The sequence below is a fragment of the Cupressus sempervirens genome, chromosome 4 (assembly GCF_028749045.1).
Source record: "Cupressus sempervirens isolate cs-2001-9-10 chromosome 4, ASM2874904v1, whole genome shotgun sequence".
In the NCBI taxonomy this organism is placed as follows: domain Eukaryota; kingdom Viridiplantae; phylum Streptophyta; class Pinopsida; order Cupressales; family Cupressaceae; genus Cupressus; species Cupressus sempervirens.
The window spans coordinates 155,303,636-155,322,885 of NC_143121.1; the positions used below are offsets into that span (position 1 = coordinate 155,303,636).

Here is a 19,250-nt window from a genome sequence, read left to right on the forward strand (position 1 = left end):
GTCACTTTATTAAATTAATTAAATATAAAGTTACCTTTTAATATCTATTTATTTGATAACTTTATAAATAATTAACTTAATACCACTTATTTATTTAATTAAAATAATTAATTAGTCATCCTCATAAAATATTCATTATTTTGGATAACGTAATTAATTAAATTAATTAAATCAAATTGCCTCCAAAATGGGGACATGACACTTGAACTCGTAGTCCCTTAGATTCTTCAATCTGAATCCCTCATTTAGTGACTAGGTGGACATCAATAAAATTATGTGTGGCATCTGTATCAAATAAAGCAATCACTTACTGCCCCGCCAAAAAACCATGCATCCTAAATGCTCTCTCCTTCCGCATGCTAGATAAATAAGCAACCTTGACGTTGAAATCATCCACCTTGTCATCATCATCACGTATAGCTCTATGAGCATCATGATTATAGTCAGTTAGCTGCTCTATAGGATCAGAATTATCCTCATCATCATAAAACCACTCGATCTTATTCTTTCCCTTAAGCTTCATAGGACAATCATGAGCGGCATCATTCAGAACCCTATAATCGAAACATAACTTCTTTCTCCTCGAATCGTGAATAGTATCTTGATTCCAAGGTGTTGGCATAGCCGTAGGACCCTTAGAATCTGATTTTTCCTCTATCTTAGGAGTAATCCTATCATAAGAGCAACTAGCAGGTTTCGAGGCAAACTTGCATCTAAGTGTAGAGGACTCCAAATTCCTAGCCTTCTTCATAGGCTTGAGTAATGAGGTGGGTCTATGGACTTGACCCATCCTCTAAGTGGCTTAGCTAGGCCCTCGATAAATAACATGTTTCTCGTCCTCTCAGAAAGGTCATACACCATCATTGATAGTCTCTGAAACTCACTAATGGAAGCCTCCAAAGTAGCCGTCTACTGTAGGTGATCCAACTCCCTGAAATAAACCTCAAGATCCTTCCTATCAAAATGCTCTATTAGTTTGTCCACAAAATCCTAGTAGGAAGTGATCTGATCATGATGGAGAGATGCCAATTCGTAATACCACCAATCATGTGCCACTCCATCAAGGTGCAATACTGCAAATCTTATAGCATCCTCCTCAGTCATAGGATGCAAAGCAAGATAAGTGTCGAGCTTGTGTACCAAAGCTCTATCAATCACTCTCTTGCTACCATAAAAATGCACTAGTTACATCTTACTGGTACCCTCTCGTAAGTCTGATTGTCTATGCCTCTGTCTTTTAGGTGCATGCCTACCTCTGGAATGCTCACGCTTCTGGGTCAAATATCTGTCAAAACTCAAATTCTGCTTCATAGCTTGTGGTAGAGCATCCCACTCAAATGAAATGTGCAACTACATCATCTACAAATGGTACGACCTTAGTCTCAGTATTGAATGGATCCAAGTTGGGCCTGGAGAAGGTGGGTCTCTGTGGCCTATCATAGGCTCCAATGTATCTAATCTTGTCCATCTGATCCTCTGCTCTATATCTGTCACCAACTTGGGACTTATTATCAACTCAAGATCCATGAGAACTAACAAAAACATCTCGAGCCCTCTCCCTACTGCATCCCCGGGGGAGCACTATCCGCTGCAATGTCTGAAAGTTGTTGCAGCACATCTACCACATGGTGACGTGCCTCTGCCAAGGCCTTGAATGTCTCTCTAGCCTCTTTGTTAATCTCAAAACTTGTGTCTACATCTTTGAATCGTGTACCGACTGATCCCACCCGGACTACCGACACCATTGTCACCTATAGAACCAAATTGAATATCAGGCATTCCATCTCCAAGTGGAGAAGCATGATCTATAATGGTATAATGCCTACTCAGAATAAACCTCCTGTCACCATTCATCACACAAGCCCAAATTGTGATGTCGCAGGCTTTAACCTAAGAAATGCATGACTTATAACTAAGTTGGAGGCCTAAAAAAGGGTTCGTAGGACTTTGTTAAAAGATGACAGATTTCAATGACACCAAACGCTACCATAGGGTAACTGACAACCTCCCAATGTGCACAATAGACTCCCAAACCAAACAACAGGTTTGCAAATTCTAATCACTATCTCCAACCTCATTAGAATTAGGCAAATTCACTTGCATAGATTTACTTCTTGCACACAGTTAATACAATTGAGAAGACAAGACAAATTGCTATATCTCAACAACAATTTTGCCATACAAACTTCAGACAATCTTCAGAACTCGAGCCCTCACCAACCACACAAGCATATAATATTCATTGGATACCAATTCGCAAAATGAGAGTCATATTTATAATATCATTTTTGTGACTTAACTTCAGCATTACAGCTTTCACTAAAGAGGCTTTGACAATTTAACTACACAACATCATTTTTTAACATGTAATAAGATAAAACACATTAATAATTATAAAGCCTCATAACTAATGCAATAAATATGACTCCATCATTATGTAGCTCCATCTTGTTTAAAAGATTGAATAAATGATAACCTACACTATGCTGGCTTTGCATTACCAAAAATAGCAACTACTATAAATAGCAACTGGCCAAAATTAGACTTACTATAAATAGCAACTCTACAACTGAGACCCTCAAAGCCTATTGTCACCTCACAAGGGTTGTGGTTGACTTGACCAACCTTGGGTCCTAGAACTTGCTAGACAGGGGACATTTTAGTCCTCCGTCCCCAAGATTGCTTGTCCCCAAGCAATCGTACTTTGGGGTGTTGAAGAATATCCTCAAGCTCACAAGTGGCATTCTCATCTTGTAGACTAAGCCACTTGACTAGAAACCCCTTGATAGACCTTTGCAACTGTCTCTCCTTGGTATCAAGAATTGCTTTAGGGGTCAACTCAAGTCTACCCTCATATTCTACCGATGGTAATACAAGTGATAGGACCACATGTTTGCCTAACGCCTTCTTGATGCGTGAAAAATGAAACACATTATTTACCTTGCTATCATCCAACAAATCCAACTCATAAGCCGCCTTACCAACAAGCCTCACCAAGCGGAAGGGACCAAATATTGAGGCTCAAGCTTCTCATCTCCACTCTTCCCAATGGAAGAATCTTTGTATGGTTGCAACATCAAATAAACCGTATCACCCATCTGAAAGGAATGAGTTGTCCTCTTCTAATCAACATATTGCTTATGCTGATTATGTGCCCTCTAAATATTATCTCTCAATGAACTCATAATGTCTTGACTATCTTGTAAAATATCACCAGTGCTAGGCTCTTTGTTATCACTGCAAAGAAAATCAATGAAGCTTGGATATATGTACAGAGCTCTGAATGGTGACCTCTAAGTAGTCATATGGTGAGTGAAATTATAATAGTACTTGCACAAATGAATGCAGTTCACCCAAGCTCTTTGTTGAGAATAAACAAAGTTCTACAGATAGCCCTCCACCCATTTATTCACAATCTTAGTCTGGTTGTCAATCTGTGGATGGTAATTGGTGCTCGGAGTTAACTCTCTCCCGCATAATTTGAAAACCTCCTCCGAGAAGTGACTCCTAAATTTGCTATCGCGGTCCCTCACTAGAGTTTGGGGTAAACCATGCAACTTGAACACCTCTCGGAAGAACAACTTAGCTAACTGCAGGTTTGAATATGTATTAGTGGTAGGGGAAAAGTGAGCATCCTTGGTGAGTCAGTCTACTACCACATATATGCAATTCCTACCCTAGGCTTTAGGCAAGCCCACAATCAAATCCGTATATATACTCTCCCACTGCTATAGCAACTTTGCAAGGTAAGTATGCTCTCTGTACATTTGTAGTTAAGCCTTTCCAAGTATATCTCTCCCAAATCTGCCTATATGTCTTAAAGAATCTAGGATGACCAGCCATAGGAGAATCATGAAAGGCTCGAAGAATGATCTCACAAACACTTGATCCTGGGGCAAGATAAATCCTCCCCTTGTAAATGATCAACTCATCTGCAAGGGTATAGCCGCTGTTGTAATCTCCCCATTTTTAGTAGGTTCATGTAGTTGGCATGGTGAATTCACCATCGCGACCCTCATGAGCTGATAGTGGGATTTGAGGGTCTCAGTTGTGGGATTATAGGCTTTTCAGTAGCCCATGTTGTGTTTTGGCTCCACTTGAGGGACTTACTATTTACAGTAAGTCAAACTGTTGGTTCCGATGAGCTCAGCTAAGTTAGAGGAGTTGGGCGATTCTCTTAGTGTTTATTTCAGGCTTCCGATTTGGGCTCCAAAAATCTTGGAGGGAGCGTCTATTATTAGTAAGTCACCCCGTCAGGTTCATTCATCATCTTTCATCATCAGGATCATTTTGGTGTTGTCAGATTTTGATTTTGATGCTTCTTCAGTTGTTTTGACAAGACAAGTGAGTTATTATTATTCATCTAAATATGTTGAAGTTGCTATTTTTGTTTGTATTGTTGGTCGGTCACCTCAGTATCATAGCTCATTGGAATTGGGACGAAAAATTTTAAATCTTGGGAACAAGAAACAATGACCTTGCGTGCCAAAATATTAAGTTATGGTGGAAGAGGTCATTTTTGGAGCCAAAAGCAATTAATAAATTATATTAATGACAATTTATTATATTCAAATGTTATATAGAGGAAATTTCTTAAGTGGAGTTCTTTTGGGAAATTGGTGCCATTTGGAGATTATAAATATGAGGACATTTGATGAGAAAAAATCCAATTATTTGATTATCTTATCTTTCTTTGTTGTCTTTGTGACACTTTTGAAGTTCTGATTTTTGTGCCCTTATTGAAGTATAAGGGTTTGGTATCTATAGTTGAAGTATTGTAGATTCAATTCTGAGATTGCTTGGCAAATTGTGCTAAGGTATACGATTTGCCATTTTTCCTACTGTATTAACTGTTGCTAAGGAGAAGTTTAAATTTTCTTGCCGCTGGAGGTTGCTCTAGAATTTGTGAAGGGATTCATTGGAATTGTTATATCAAATTGTGTGCTGGTTAATTTGGAGTTGGTTGAGGGCTAATTTATATCTGTTGCGCGGTGTTATTTTCTATCTGCACTTTGGGAGCAAGATTTTCCAAATCTGTAGTTGCATTTGTTGGTCAAAGAATTTTTGTTGCTACTACTCTTCATTTCAGAGGGTTTCAAAGCATGTCTTACCTGTAAGTTCATGGATTGTAACTCTTAATTTTTCTGGGTATTGTTGATTTAGATAATAGGGGATATTTTATCAATAGGGTTGTTGGTATTTTGTGAAAATACTCAATATCTAAGTTGATATTGAAATCTGAAAATTTTCAGCTGTATATTCCCTATGTAATATCTAAATATTTGAGTTGAAATTATTATTGCAAAATCGTCTAGTTCGCTGCTATATTCTTGTATCAAAATTGCAAAACTCAAGAACAAAAAAAAGAAAATCAATTCTTCAGCACAGATTTTTTGAGAGCCAATAGGGTTTATTTCAATGGTATCAGAGCTTGCTTGCAAAGTGTTTGACGAAATGTCAAACAACTGAATTATAAAAGAATTTGGTGTTTGACGAAGTTATAACATGTTGGGGTTATTACAGCTGATAGAAACTACCATCAACAATACTAGCTATGCACTGATCCCTGACATACCTAGCTTTGATGAAGTGCCTTTAGTCCTCAACAATCTCAGTAACCAAGCATAAGTGGGGCCTTTGAGAAAGGGCGCCAACAACGACATTTTGTGTACCCTTGATATAGGAGATCTCGAAATCATAAGACTGTAGCGTACTGACCCACTTCTGCCACCTCTCATTTAGGTCTCGCCGTCCTAGGAAATGCTTCAGGCTGTTATGATCTATCTTAATACAAAATTTGCTGCCTACTAAGTAATGCCTTAACTTGGCCAAAGCATTTCCGGATTTTTCAGGGGCACTGCATACTTATTTTGGGTCATCTTGATACCTTCTTTTGCCATGTTCTTGCAAGGTGTTGCTCCTTCGGTTTCCATACTTTCTTTGCCACTTGTTCGAGTCCATCCCCTCCTCCATAGGTTTCCTATATCCATTTCCATTGTTGAACAAGTCTCTACCTCTCTCCACCCCGTCGGTGATGAACCTGTCCTAATGGTGAAACCCAAATCATAGCCTTCTGTTGTCATAAATGGAAACCATAACCTGGGTCCTTCAAGGTGGACTCATGGGGAAATAGGCTGGTAAGGGCGATGTCATGATAGTTCCCAGTCTTCACATGTACACTGATCTGCTCTCCTTACTGCAACCTCCTTTTAACAGCTTCTTCCTCCTATTGATCCCCCATATTTTATATTACAGTTAGTGTGTTGAATTTCAATGTGAATGCAAAGATAGGGTGCTTGCAATCTTTGTTGCATAAGGAATATGATATACTTTGTTGAAGGGATTTGATAATTATTACCAATGATAGTATTCAGCATTCCCATATACGGCAATAACCTGTGGACAGCAGTGTCTCTCTATAATCACAGCTTAGACAGATTGGTGAAGAGTCATATTTGCAAACAAGATTACCATTACAACTATATTATATTTGACTCATATCAGCATATTCCCTATTGAACTTGCATCCCACCATTCTGCATTAGTTAAGGGGTATATATAATTATGACTGGTTGATCATTATCTTGAATTAATCTGATCCTTATATTTATGTAACCTGCAATCACCACTTCCCAAATTCATTTTGAGTATAAGCTAAAAGGAAGAAACCTTTGTGATTTGGATTTTAAGGAAGTTATCCCTGTCTCCTGACCGTACATGGAAGGGGGACATTACAGAAAACTCAAGAACCTTACAACTATATGCAGAAATAATTAACTGAGAAAATGGTAAATGACAACTAATATGCCTAGTTGGAACTTAACCATAGAGTAATTAAGAATTTAGTCTAACAATCTCCATGGTTTCAAAATATGGTATGTGACATGCATACAACTTGTCACATTCACCTTACCTAACATTCTCGAAAATATTCTCTGGTAGGCTCTCTTAAGGTGTGCTCACAATAAGTGAGAACTGCATTGACAAACTACTCGAGGCAAGGACTAAAAAATGGCAAACCATTAAAGACAACTTTTTGGCTTGAATTTTAACTCAAAAACAAAAATTTCCTATGGGAACATCACTAAGCTCATTAAATAATATACATAGGACCCAAAGAAGATGAATATAATCCAAAGATATACCACAAACATTCGTAAGTTGATGGAGTTGACACAATGCATTTTACATTCCAACTTTAGAAACAATGACATAAATTATGATGTGCTCTGTAGTATTGGCACTTGTGTGTTATACAAGATCTAGTGTTTAATTAGAAAGAATTAAAACCCTTAATATGAAAGAATCACATGGTTCCTGCAAGATGAATAATGTTTAAAAAATTCAATCAGATGTCAAATGTGATATATTATTTCTTTAATTATTTAGGGAATTGATGAAGCTACTATTTCATTTCACTCTGGTCTGTGTGGAAGATAATTGGTGCAAATCTTTGACTTATATCTTCATTATTCAATATTGTGAAGAAACATTGTTATAAATTATTACTCTAGATATTGTTTGGGCTAGTTTTGAATTGACATCTTTTGTGACTTCTGAGCTGTTAATATTTTTTCATGCCGTTGATGTGATTTTTTCTCTTCAGTGAAGTAATGCTTGATCCAGCTGCAGTCTTTGGCATGCTTTTTGGTAGTGATTACTTTGAAGATTATATTGGGCAACTTGCATTGTCTTCATTGGCATCGGTTGAAATAGAAGAGTCCGGGCAAAGGCATGATGTCCAAAAAATTCAGAACAAGATGAAGGTAGGTTGGTTTCAGTTGAATTAAAGCTTTCTCAAAGGTTTAAATTCAGGACGGTGATGCTTTTAAATAAATGATATGATTATTTGTTAGAATGTTGATATCAGTTGGAAGCTTCAGCAATATCTTAGCAATGAAGCAGCTTGTTGCCTGTGCTTGATTGATGGCTGTCTGATGTAAATGATTTATTTGTAAGCTCTCTATATGCAGATAGATTTATGTAATCATATCAACAAAGTTGTAAAAGATAAATTGAAGATGCCCTTATACAGCAGATAAGACGAGATAGTGACTGGTTTTTGGCGTCTTGTTATCCTTTGATTAAGTTAACAATTGACTAATGTAAGTACATCCTGGTAATATATAATAATCATTGTTTACAGACTCGGACTTGGAGAGTACTCGGCAAGCCCAAAATTTTCAACTCGGAAAAAACTCGGCATATACTTGACAAAAACTCGGGGAAAACTCGGCAACTCAAAAAGTACTAAAATATAAAATCTCTTAAAGAAACATATATTTTTTCTAGAATACAATTACAAAATGTATTAAATTAGTAATTGACATTTCAATAGAGAAAATGTGTAGTTTTATAGCACTAAAATGATGTGAAAAGAGCATCTAATCCAATGTTTTACCTGCATCAACATTTTTACCTACATATATAAATAACTTATATAAATACATATATAAATACATATACCTATCTGAGATTGGATAGCCACACAATATAGAAGAATTTGAATTTTATGTGAACTAGATGTAAGAACCCTCAATTGAGTATTAGCAAACATCAATTTTACTTTATAAACATTTGCTTGTTTTGTCAAACTTTCACATGTAAGCCTCAAAACATACATTGAGTATTAGAACTTAGAAATAAATCTCCTCGACCCAAGTAAATCTTCTAACGAAAAGATAATCAGACTTATTGAGCAAACAAAAGATTTCACAGTTTATTGCTTGTAACTGAAAATGAGATTTTGGATGCTCAATGTCATATTGTTTTTTCTCAAACAATGAAATATTGGATTTACAATTCTGAACAATAGCCAATACTGGAAGAAGGGCAATTGCAATATTTTATTAATTCAGACCAATACTTCCGCAATACATAAACTAAGCAAGTATGAAGAACCTGGAAATAGAATTGCAGTATTCCTCTTTCAACCAGATGGAAGTGTCAAATGTTGCTATAATTCACAGGTAATGTGGGTCCTTGAACAACAATGCTGGTCCTGGCAATTGCCACTTAACCTGCACGTCAGCTTGAACTGTAGCCGCAGGCCTCAAATTCATTAATGTAGGCACAAGGTCCCTTATACCTGAACAAGGGCACATTATTCGTCAAACTCAGAAACTCTTCATAAGCAACAAAAACAAATAATTAATCAGATGCTTTTCCATCAAAATTAGCTCATATTTATCACCCATTGGCACAAAGTTTCCCAAATGCAACTTCACTTAAGAAGCTTCCTCAACACAACATCATTTTATAACGGTCCATATAATATAATTTATTAATTTCTTTTGGCTGCGAAAAACAACCTTTTCAACCATATCATAACATTATGACACACAAGGCCACCGTTTCTTGTGCAGATTTGAAACTTTCCAAATTGGTTCCAACGAGCTATGACACTAAGTTAGCCAAAGTACAACAACAAAAATAACGTCAACATATTTAGAGGAATAATAATAGTAATTCACGCATCTTGTGAAAATGACTGAAGAAGCATAAAAATTGAAATAGGTTAACATTGGAGTGATCTTGATGAAGAAAGACAACGAATGAACCATACGGGGCAACTTATTACAAATAAACTCTCCCTCCAAGATTCGTGGAGCCCAATCAGAAGCTCAAAAAAAAAACTGAGAGCATCACTCAACTCCTCTAGGTCAATTGAGCTCATCGGAACCAATTGTTGACTTATTATAAATAGTAAGTTCTCAACACTGAGCCAAAATTTACCATAGGTTGCGGGAAAATCTATAATCCCACAGCTGAGACCCTCAAATCGCATTGTCAGCTCATAATGTTTGCTATGATGAACTGACCAAGCCAACTGCAGGAACCTGCTAAAAATGGGCACATTACAATAGAGGAGAATAAACAACAAGAATATTTTGCATGGTCTAAGGACTACTGCTTTGCTGCCTGGTAAAATGAGTCAGTACTACATAATCTAATTGCAAATCATCTAGAATACTCACTAGTCCCCAGGGTTGGTTTGTTTGACAATCAAGCAGTTTTCCAGTACACTACAAGTCTATAATGGCTTCACTGTCACTATAGTTGCCAACTCAATATTTTGAAAACATCTTCCCTTTTTAACTTCTGATGTGGATAGGAGTGCATCTACATCGTACTGCCTCTTCTTTCACAAGAATACCTTTTATTAGTGTATTAAGTTTGTAGATACAGTCAAATGGTCCTCTAATAAAATTAAATTTAGTGACCTTTGATATAAATACTTCGTAGTTTCCTGTGCATTCAATTTTTCAATTAAAAGTGCTGTGTAATTATTATCTAATCTCAAGGATACCATTATTTCATAGAAGCAAGTTTTGAAATTTGTAAATATTAGGATCAGTAAGACTTTAATCTCAAACTATAATTATTTCCCAGTAAGTTTCCATTTTCTTTTATATGGGTTGTATTACTGACAGACCATTATATGTTTTTGAGTCTTGTTAGTTTTATTAGCATAGCTATTTAAGAATTAATTATACAGTTTGGAATATCCTTCACTGCTCATAGTTGATAATATAAGTGGCTTTTATATATACTTTATGCAGGCCTTCCAAAAAGAAAGGGAGGAAAAACTTATACAATTATTGAAAGATCGGCTGCAACCATATGTTAATGGTCAAAAACAAGAGTTTGTTGATTGGGCCAATTCTGAAGCTCATCGTCTATCAACTGCATGTAGGTTTTTTTTGTTATTTTCTGCATCAGAGAACATTTTAAGTGAAATTAGCTATGGAAAGTTAAAAGTCCATTGGTTACTTATGTATTTTTATAATTAAGGGGACTCTTTATTCAAAATTAAAAAAATAAGTGATTATCAATTTAAATTTTATATACCTACAAAATTATTTGATTAGTTTAGTTGATTTTTTTCCGATACTGTTAGAGAGGGATCTGTTGGGTTTCTCATTCATTTAATATAAAAGATCGGACTATACTGGACTGAATTAGTCAACTATAACTATATAAAGCCCACAAGGGGCAAAAATGACAGAACAAAAGTATGCAAACTCGTCACTATCCACAAGAGTCCTGCCAACATAGAATATAATTCTACTAACAGAAAAGAAAGAAAAGTATAGTTACTAATATTTACACACACCTCAGCTACCCACCCAACCAACAGCACGTTTAGGGCTTCTGGAAAATGCAACATCACATCAATACCTGCAGTGCCACTACGACCTGCTTTTAGAGTAGGATTGCTATTACCACCAATGTTTGGCAGTGACAGACCTTGTAGATTAACTTCCTGCCTCTTACTACCAGGAGCCTATTTATCCAGAGAGAGAAGGGCGCTCAAGTATCCTTGCCTCTTCTAAGGTTCTAGTTTTATGACGTTTTGACAACCATGTGAAGATGCACCTAGAAAGAGATTAGAATCTGGAACTCATGTTTGACAGCCTATAGTTAATTATATAGAGCCTGAACATACTACTACTAATAAGGGCCTATAATTCATTATATAGAGCCTGAACATCCTACTACAAATAAGGGACCCGAAGATTCTTAATGTAAATAAAACAGGCAAACCTTCAGCCATTAACATAATGTCTTTATCCCTATCTGCTAGAAACCCTTCTGTTGACCTGATTTAACTAACTGAATAAGACCCCAGTTCAATACAGTGGAGCAGTGGATCAGATATTTAGTTGCTTATATTTTCAGAAACCACTATTTTATCTAATTTTGACCTGAAATTTGCCAGAATTATAGGCCCTGGAACAAAAATTACCATTGTTAACCAGACATTATGGCCAGGGACTAGATTAGCCTGTCTCAACATACTGGAATCAGGGCAATGAAAGTAGCATGGAAGTGGTGATTAGAGAGTTTCCAGTGCAATGCGCACGGATAAAGCCCTTGGGGCCCAAAATTATTGCTCAAGTGCTAGAGAGAAGACATACATGGACACATGTCAATGCCATCTAGTCAATGTGTAAGACTAAGCTCCCTCTCCAGATGGATTCATATGAATACAAAATTTCTGGTTTCTTTCATACGAATACAAAATTTCTGCTTTCTTTGTGTTTGTTTTGATGAATGAATATGGTATATTTGTTATGTTTGATATGACAATATAATGAGTGAATAAAAGATATTGCAATAATAAATTTTTACAACTCAAAACTGAATAACATTGAAAATACACAACTCAAAATTCCAGATATTTTTCCCAGCTTGATTGCTCAGTATCTTCACAATATAATGACAGCCAGTTCATTAAATAACCCCTATTATATAAAACAACTATAGCTAAAAAATCGAGGAGTTACAATTAATGAACTCACAGGTAATACTAGCCTTGAAACCCTCTAAAAGAATGAATATCAGCAGCAGATGTATTTAAAAAAAATTAATCCTTGAACTTTTGATCAACAATTAAATATTCTTAAAAACCCTTGATATAATCTCCAGTGAAACACAACGTTGACTTCTAGATGAAGCCAATCTCACAGAAAAATTTCAGCTGATATTTGACAACCTCAGAATGCTAACACAATGAAGAATCTCCATCCTCCGATATGAATACCAGAAAATCGTAGTTTCTACTTCTCCATGAGAAGAGTACAAACACAGACTAATATAGTATATTTGTTATGTTTGATACGACAATATAATGCAGCCAAAAAAAGATGTTGCAATAATAACTTTTACGGCTCAAAACTGAAATTGCTTTGAAAATAGACAACTGAAAATTCCAGATTTTTATACCAGATTGAACACTCGGAACATTTACAATATAATGACAACCAGTTCATTAAATAACCCTTATTATCTAAAACAACAATACCTAAAAGATCTAGGAGTTAGACTTAATGAACTCACAGGTAATACTTGTCTGAATATGGTATGTTTGTTATGTTTGATATGACAATATAATGCAGAAAATAAATGATATTGTCATAATAATTTTAACAACTTAAAACTGAAATTGCATTGAAAGTACACAACTGAAAATTCCATAATTTTATACTAGCTTGAATACTCCAAATGTCTATAATATAATGACAACCAGTTCATTAAAGAACTCCTATTATCCAAAATAACAGTGCTTCAAAAATATGGGAGTTACAAATAATGAACTCACAGGTAATACTTGCCTTGAAACTCTATGAAAGAATGAATATCACTAGCAGATGATTGTTTCAAAAATTAACCCTCGAATTTTTGATCAGCAATTAAATATTCTTTAAAACCTTAATATAATTTCTAGTGAAACACAATGTTGACTTCTAGATGAAGCCAATCTCATAGACAAACTTCAACTAATATTTCACAACCTTAGAATGCTAAAATAATGGAGAATCTGTTAGCATGAATGCTGATGGTATTTCTGTGGGGGAGTATCATAGCAATGCTGGAGAATAATTCAGAGCTTATGTGTTGCATTCATGATAGTGTTTGTCATTGATATCGATATATACCTTATTCTGTGAAGAGTTTCAGAGTTACAAAGGAAGATTTTTTTGGTGCGGTCAACGGTTAATGAGTTGAGATATGCGGTCTTAGATATGTTCAGAGATGCTTATAGATGCTACAACTAACTGCACAGATAGAAGTATGGAGGTATGACAGAGTTATGCAATGACTTTGAAGGTAGCTTTTAGAGAAAGTTTCTGGAAAGCGGTTATTGGTAAATTGATAATATATTTAACAGAGATGTAATTTGGTTAAGCAAGGTTAGAGGCAGGTCAGAGACACGTTGAAGATGCTATGCTCCAGATGGTGAAAATAGATGTTCACTTTGTGAGGTTTGGCGAAGACTGTTTGGAAGATGTTCTCTGTGAGACGACCATTACAAATATCTTTGAGAAAGAATGTAATTGTAATGTAATATGTAAATGTAATATTTTAAGGATGTCCTATATTATTATTGTAAATTAAGAAAGCCTCAAGGTTGACTCAGTACTTGGTATAAAGGAAAGGTCATTTCCTTGTGATTAAGTGTGAACTTTGTGGTTTTGATTAGTGAGATTGTTATGCAAACTCATATGAGAATTCAGCTAAGTCAGAGAAGAGATTGATGTGGATTGATATACTGTGAGCTTCAAAGGAACTGTATTGGCAAAGGAGAAGTTGTTCTGTCAATTTAGAAATCTTGGATATACTTCTTTGGAAGATTGTTAAGTGGAGACTGTTTTTGATGCTATTTGGACAATGGGTTTAGTTGTCCTCCTTTTAACTCCTAACAGGGTTGGCACAACTCTTAACAGAGTTGGTATCTTCTACCAAGGATTCAAAGTCTTCTAATAGGGACTCATTTTTAGTGATTGTATTTCATGGGCTCCTAACAGAGTCTACCCTTTGACAAGGAACTTTTATATTAGTACATCATCTTGTGGGCATCATTCCCACTAGGGTTTTCCCTTTGATCAAGAGCTTCTCCAGTTAAAATATCTGGAGTTATTGTGCATGGTTATCTTTCTATGGTTGCATCTAATGTTTACATGTTTCAGAATAAATAGAGATATTGAGAGTTGTTTTATGCATATAATTAGTTCACAACCCCCCGCCCAGATAACTTGGTGGACTTTACATTCTAAGAATTGGTATTAGAGCATCAGGTCCTTGAAAGAAAAGCTTAACAGCTTAAGGAAATCCATGTTATTTTAGAAAAGAAAGTTTGAAGTTTGATGGAGTTAACTATGATAGATGGAGAGAAAAGATGAAGAGATGTCTGCTATGCTTGGTTCCAAAATTTTGGCTTGTTACAGTAGAAAAGAAAAATGTGATTGAAGAAGACAAGCTTGATTCTTGTGAAGACATAGTGAAAGATCTTTTCATGTAGAATATGCTTGCTAGAGAAGCACTGTTAATAGTTTTTCTTGAGATAGAATATGGAGAGGTAAACTCCTTAAGACTTGCTAATGAGATTTGGAATAGTTTGCAAAGAATATTTGAAGGTGATGATTGTGCTAAGAAGGCTAGATTACGAAGTTGGATATGCTTGTTTCAAGATGATAAGATGTTGGAAGAGGAAACTATAAGAGGTTACTTTGGTAGAATATCGGAAATTGTCAGAGGAATTAAAAGTTGTGGTGGAAACAAGGCAGAGGATGAAGTTGTGTGGAAAAGCTTGAAGACCTTGACACTTGCTTATCATTAGAGAGCACAAATGATTGAACGAGTTATTCCCCTACTCCAAATTTTACAAGAGAGATTCTTCTTGCGAGATTGCAGATATCTGAGATGTGGATGAAATAGAATGGAGAATCATCTAGAATAGAAACAACTTTTAGCATATAAATAGACAAACCTACTTTGACAAGAAGTGCAAGTACAAGTGGAGATTATGCTAGTAGTAGCTGAGCATCTAAAGAGGAAGAAGGCAAGAAGATTGATTAACTTACCTTGCTTATGAAGAGAGAACCTAAAGGTAACAAAATTCTTGCTTGTTGGACATGTAAAGATCTTGGTCATTATTCTTCTAAATGTCCTAAATGAGTAAAGAAGTTTAAGCCTAGGAAACCTTACAAATCAACAGTACCTAAGGATCGCTTCTATGTTGATGAGAATGGTGAAGTTCATTTTAAGATGATAAATTTCCTAGATGATAGTGATGATTAAATAGGATTTGTTGCTATTAAGGAAGAAAGCCCTGAAAAACAAATAAAAGAAGTAAAAGAAGAAAAAGTACTAGTTTCATAGATTGGGAAGAAAAAGTCTGATTGGATTATAGATAGTGGTTGTTCACATCACATGAATGGAAATATGAACAAATTTGTTGAGTTCAATAGTTGTGATGGAGGGATAGTTAAGAGTTGGAAATAATGCAAAATGTTACGTAAAAGGAAAATGATCAATTACTCTTGATGGAAATATTTAATTCGTGGATGGATTGAAACTTAGTCTTTTGAGTGTTGGAGAGCTTGTTGACAAAGGATATTAGTTGTAGTTTAAATAAAAGACTTGCATTATCAAGGATAAAGATGGTAAATTGATTGGTATTGGTACAAGGACAAGAGGTATTGTATTTTAGATGAACCCTACTAAATGACATGTTTATTTGCTAAAGTGGATGCTAGTTGGTTATGGCATAAGAGATCATGTCATATCAACTATGATTAAATTGTAAAGGTCAGTACTACATTTGTAGTTAGAGATTTGCCTAAGATTGTGAAATCTACTAACATGACTTGCAAATAATGTGTTTTCGCAAGGCAGGAGAAAAGTTAATTTCCAAGCATGACATTTACTACTGTAGCGAAGTTGGAGATTGTACATACAAATCTGAGTAGTCCTACAAGAACAAGACCTTTTTATGGCAAAAGGTATTTCATGCTACTTATTGATGATTTCACTAGAATGATGTGGGTTGCATTTTTGTAATATACCATTTTTCATATACTTGGAAAAGAAATTAATTCTAAAGATAAATCTATCTTTCATAACTAAATGACATTAAGGCAATTTCATTTGTTACGACTGATTTCAATGTACAAGAAAAGTAATTAGCAATTAAGAAACAATACTTTTCAAGTTACATGAAAGGAAACTAATATAGCTTCCATAACTACTTCTAGTGTAATCATTTTTAGTACATTGATCATAATTAAATACACTTCAAGGAATAACATGGAAGTATAATAAGAAAATATACACAAGTGTTGGTATCTGATAATGTGTTATACAAGCCACGACATCTGGTGAAGAGGAGAAGCATTAGCATAAGCTTAACCTCCCAACCACAGACTTTAACTTATCCCCACACAATCTCTAATAAGAAAGACCCTCCATACCTTGGGGTTAGGCTTAGGACACCATGGTCCTGCCATCCGAGCATCCTGATGTTAGATTCTTAGCTAAGCAGTAGACAAGGCAGTGGAAATCCTCCATCAACCTCTTCTTTGTCAGCTAGCACCCAAACCTCTGGTGATCAAATACGGCAAGCATGCCTCTAACCTACCTTGGCCAAGGATTTAGATGGGTAGCGGATAAGCCTGATTACCCACTGCTCGACTTGACAACTGGAACATACATACTTTTGGACAATCATGAGCTGATCCAACATGTACAGTTTTGGTTTGTTAATTGTTCTTGATCTGACATTTGATTTGTTCTTGCAGGAGTAACTCTCCTCCTCACCCATTCATAATTGAGCACCTAGGTCAAGTGTGTATCCTGGGAGGTTTCAGTATATATATATTTGCATCTCTGTTATTGTAACCAGAAATTCTCTTCTTGAGACTGTTTCTAATCTCAATGGTATATCGACTATACCACTGAATAAGGCTGACCTCCTAAGTAATATTAGGACAATCTCTATCTACATATATATTTATTACACACCATACACACTTGGCGGTTATTGTTAAGCAAAAAAAAAGGATAGTTGACTGGGTTTGTATGACATCCATCACTCGATATGTAAAATAGAGCGTGAAAAGAAATAGCATAGCTCACTCAATCTCATTAATCATGCCTTCAAATAATACTGGTGTTCTAAATCCATGGGTTGTGAATTCATGATATCAATATGAGCATTCATAACATTCATAAGTCTAAAAAGGAAAAAATGGACATAATGCATATAAAAACAGAGCATTGGTAGAGGGTAGCATGACCTAAAATTTGATTCTCGCATGGTGATTTGAGCAACGTCACCTAGGACTTAGTCTTAAGCTTGCTTGCTTACGGAACATGAGCAAACGTTGATTTCCTTGCAATTTGATAGTGCGAAAATGCAAAAGAATGATGGCTTATCAGTGTCACATAAGCAACAAGAAGAATGGTAAAAATAAATGCAGCGTATGTAGTTCTGCCCAAATTCAGAGTTACTGAGATTATGAAAAGACAAGTGCGGAATATATGAAAACCATTGGTAGTGGAATGCTTCCATATAAACTATATGCTCTGTAAAGATTCTGCAAATTCCTTATCTCTGAATCAGACTTTTAATCCAGTCTTTAAATGCTGAGAATGTTCTTCTAAGAATTCTGAATATTGATGGAGTTAATTCCTAATTTTATGTAGATCCAATAATGAATATTTGACTCTTGATTGTGAGGAAGTATCTTTGATATTATTTGCAGGATATAGCTACTTAGAGGACAGACTTTGTTGTAGCTGTGTGTCCTTAATCTGCATCTATAACCTCCCTATATATCCTTCCTAAGGGTATGTCCCTCAAAGGGACATAACCCTTCCTAAACTAGCACTAACTAAACTCCCTCTAAGTCGGCGATTAGAGAAGACAAATTAATAACACCTAACTAACTATGTGTTAGTTTAGTTAAGCATCATACTATTGCTTCCTGAAAAGTCGCTGGCTCCTAGGAAGAGTTATATATATAATATACTGCTAGTTTAGAGATATATAATAAGAAGAGGAAGTACGGTTTGTACTATCAAACCTATAGGTTATCTAGTTAATATTCTTAACACTCCCTATTAACCTGATAATCCTACAGAGAGATATTATATTTAGCAACACCAATACAGATGAATAAGCAAGAATTAATACTCTATATCTGTCTGTTTCTTCTTAGTATGTGTTATCATACAACACATGATACAAAGTCATATTACTAAACCTGTAATATGATAGATCACTGCTACTATTGATATTATATAGAATAAATCTGAAGAGTAATCTCTTCATTTATCCAAGGTGTGATTTCATAGAAACTGGTATTTCTATATCACAACAAGATCCTAAGATTTAAGATCTACCAGAATATAGGATAAACTCGGAGAATACTAAGATTCTTGCTTTATCCATTTTGTGACTCATGAACATAGCAATGTCAATATCACAATATGATCTAAAACTTATCTAGATCTTACAGTAAAATCTACTGTTTAGAACATTATCTAAGAGATCACCATCTCTCATAATGCTTTTTCTACAAGTGTTCATTATTTCAGAGATCGTCACCTCTTTAAATAACAAATACATATGGTGGAGCCCATAATAGTCAATAGCTTGACAAAATAAAATAATTTTATTAATAATCAAAAGAGTACAAATAGATTACAACTCAACCATACCAAGTCTCCTCCTGAAATGTTCTACCTTCACTCTAGATAGAGGTTTGGTGAGTATGTTTGTTGTTTGATCTGCAGTGCAAATGTATTCCAATTTTACAAAATTCCTATCTACCATATCTCTTACATAATGGTAAAGAATTTCAATATGCTTGAACCTGTAATGGAAAACCGGATTCACTGAGAGCTTGATGCAACTTTGATTATCACAATGAATAATCGTAGGATTCATGGCTTGCCCAAAT

At 35.3% G+C, this 19,250-nt stretch overlaps 1 protein-coding gene across 3 annotated transcripts in view; it reads left to right on the forward strand.

Moving 5' to 3' along the window:
• LOC149560441 (chaperone protein dnaJ 10-like) overlaps positions 1–19,250 on the forward strand; it is a 288,991-nt gene that overhangs the window by 138,006 nt on the left and 131,735 nt on the right. For all 3 annotated transcript variants that reach the window (XM_089824685.1, XM_089824684.1, XM_089824683.1), the window contains exons 5-6: positions 7,607–7,766; positions 10,563–10,692. In XM_089824685.1, coding sequence (XP_089680811.1) covers positions 7,607–7,766; positions 10,563–10,692 — 290 coding nt within the window. The remainder of the gene's footprint in view (positions 1–7,606; positions 7,767–10,562; positions 10,693–19,250) is intronic.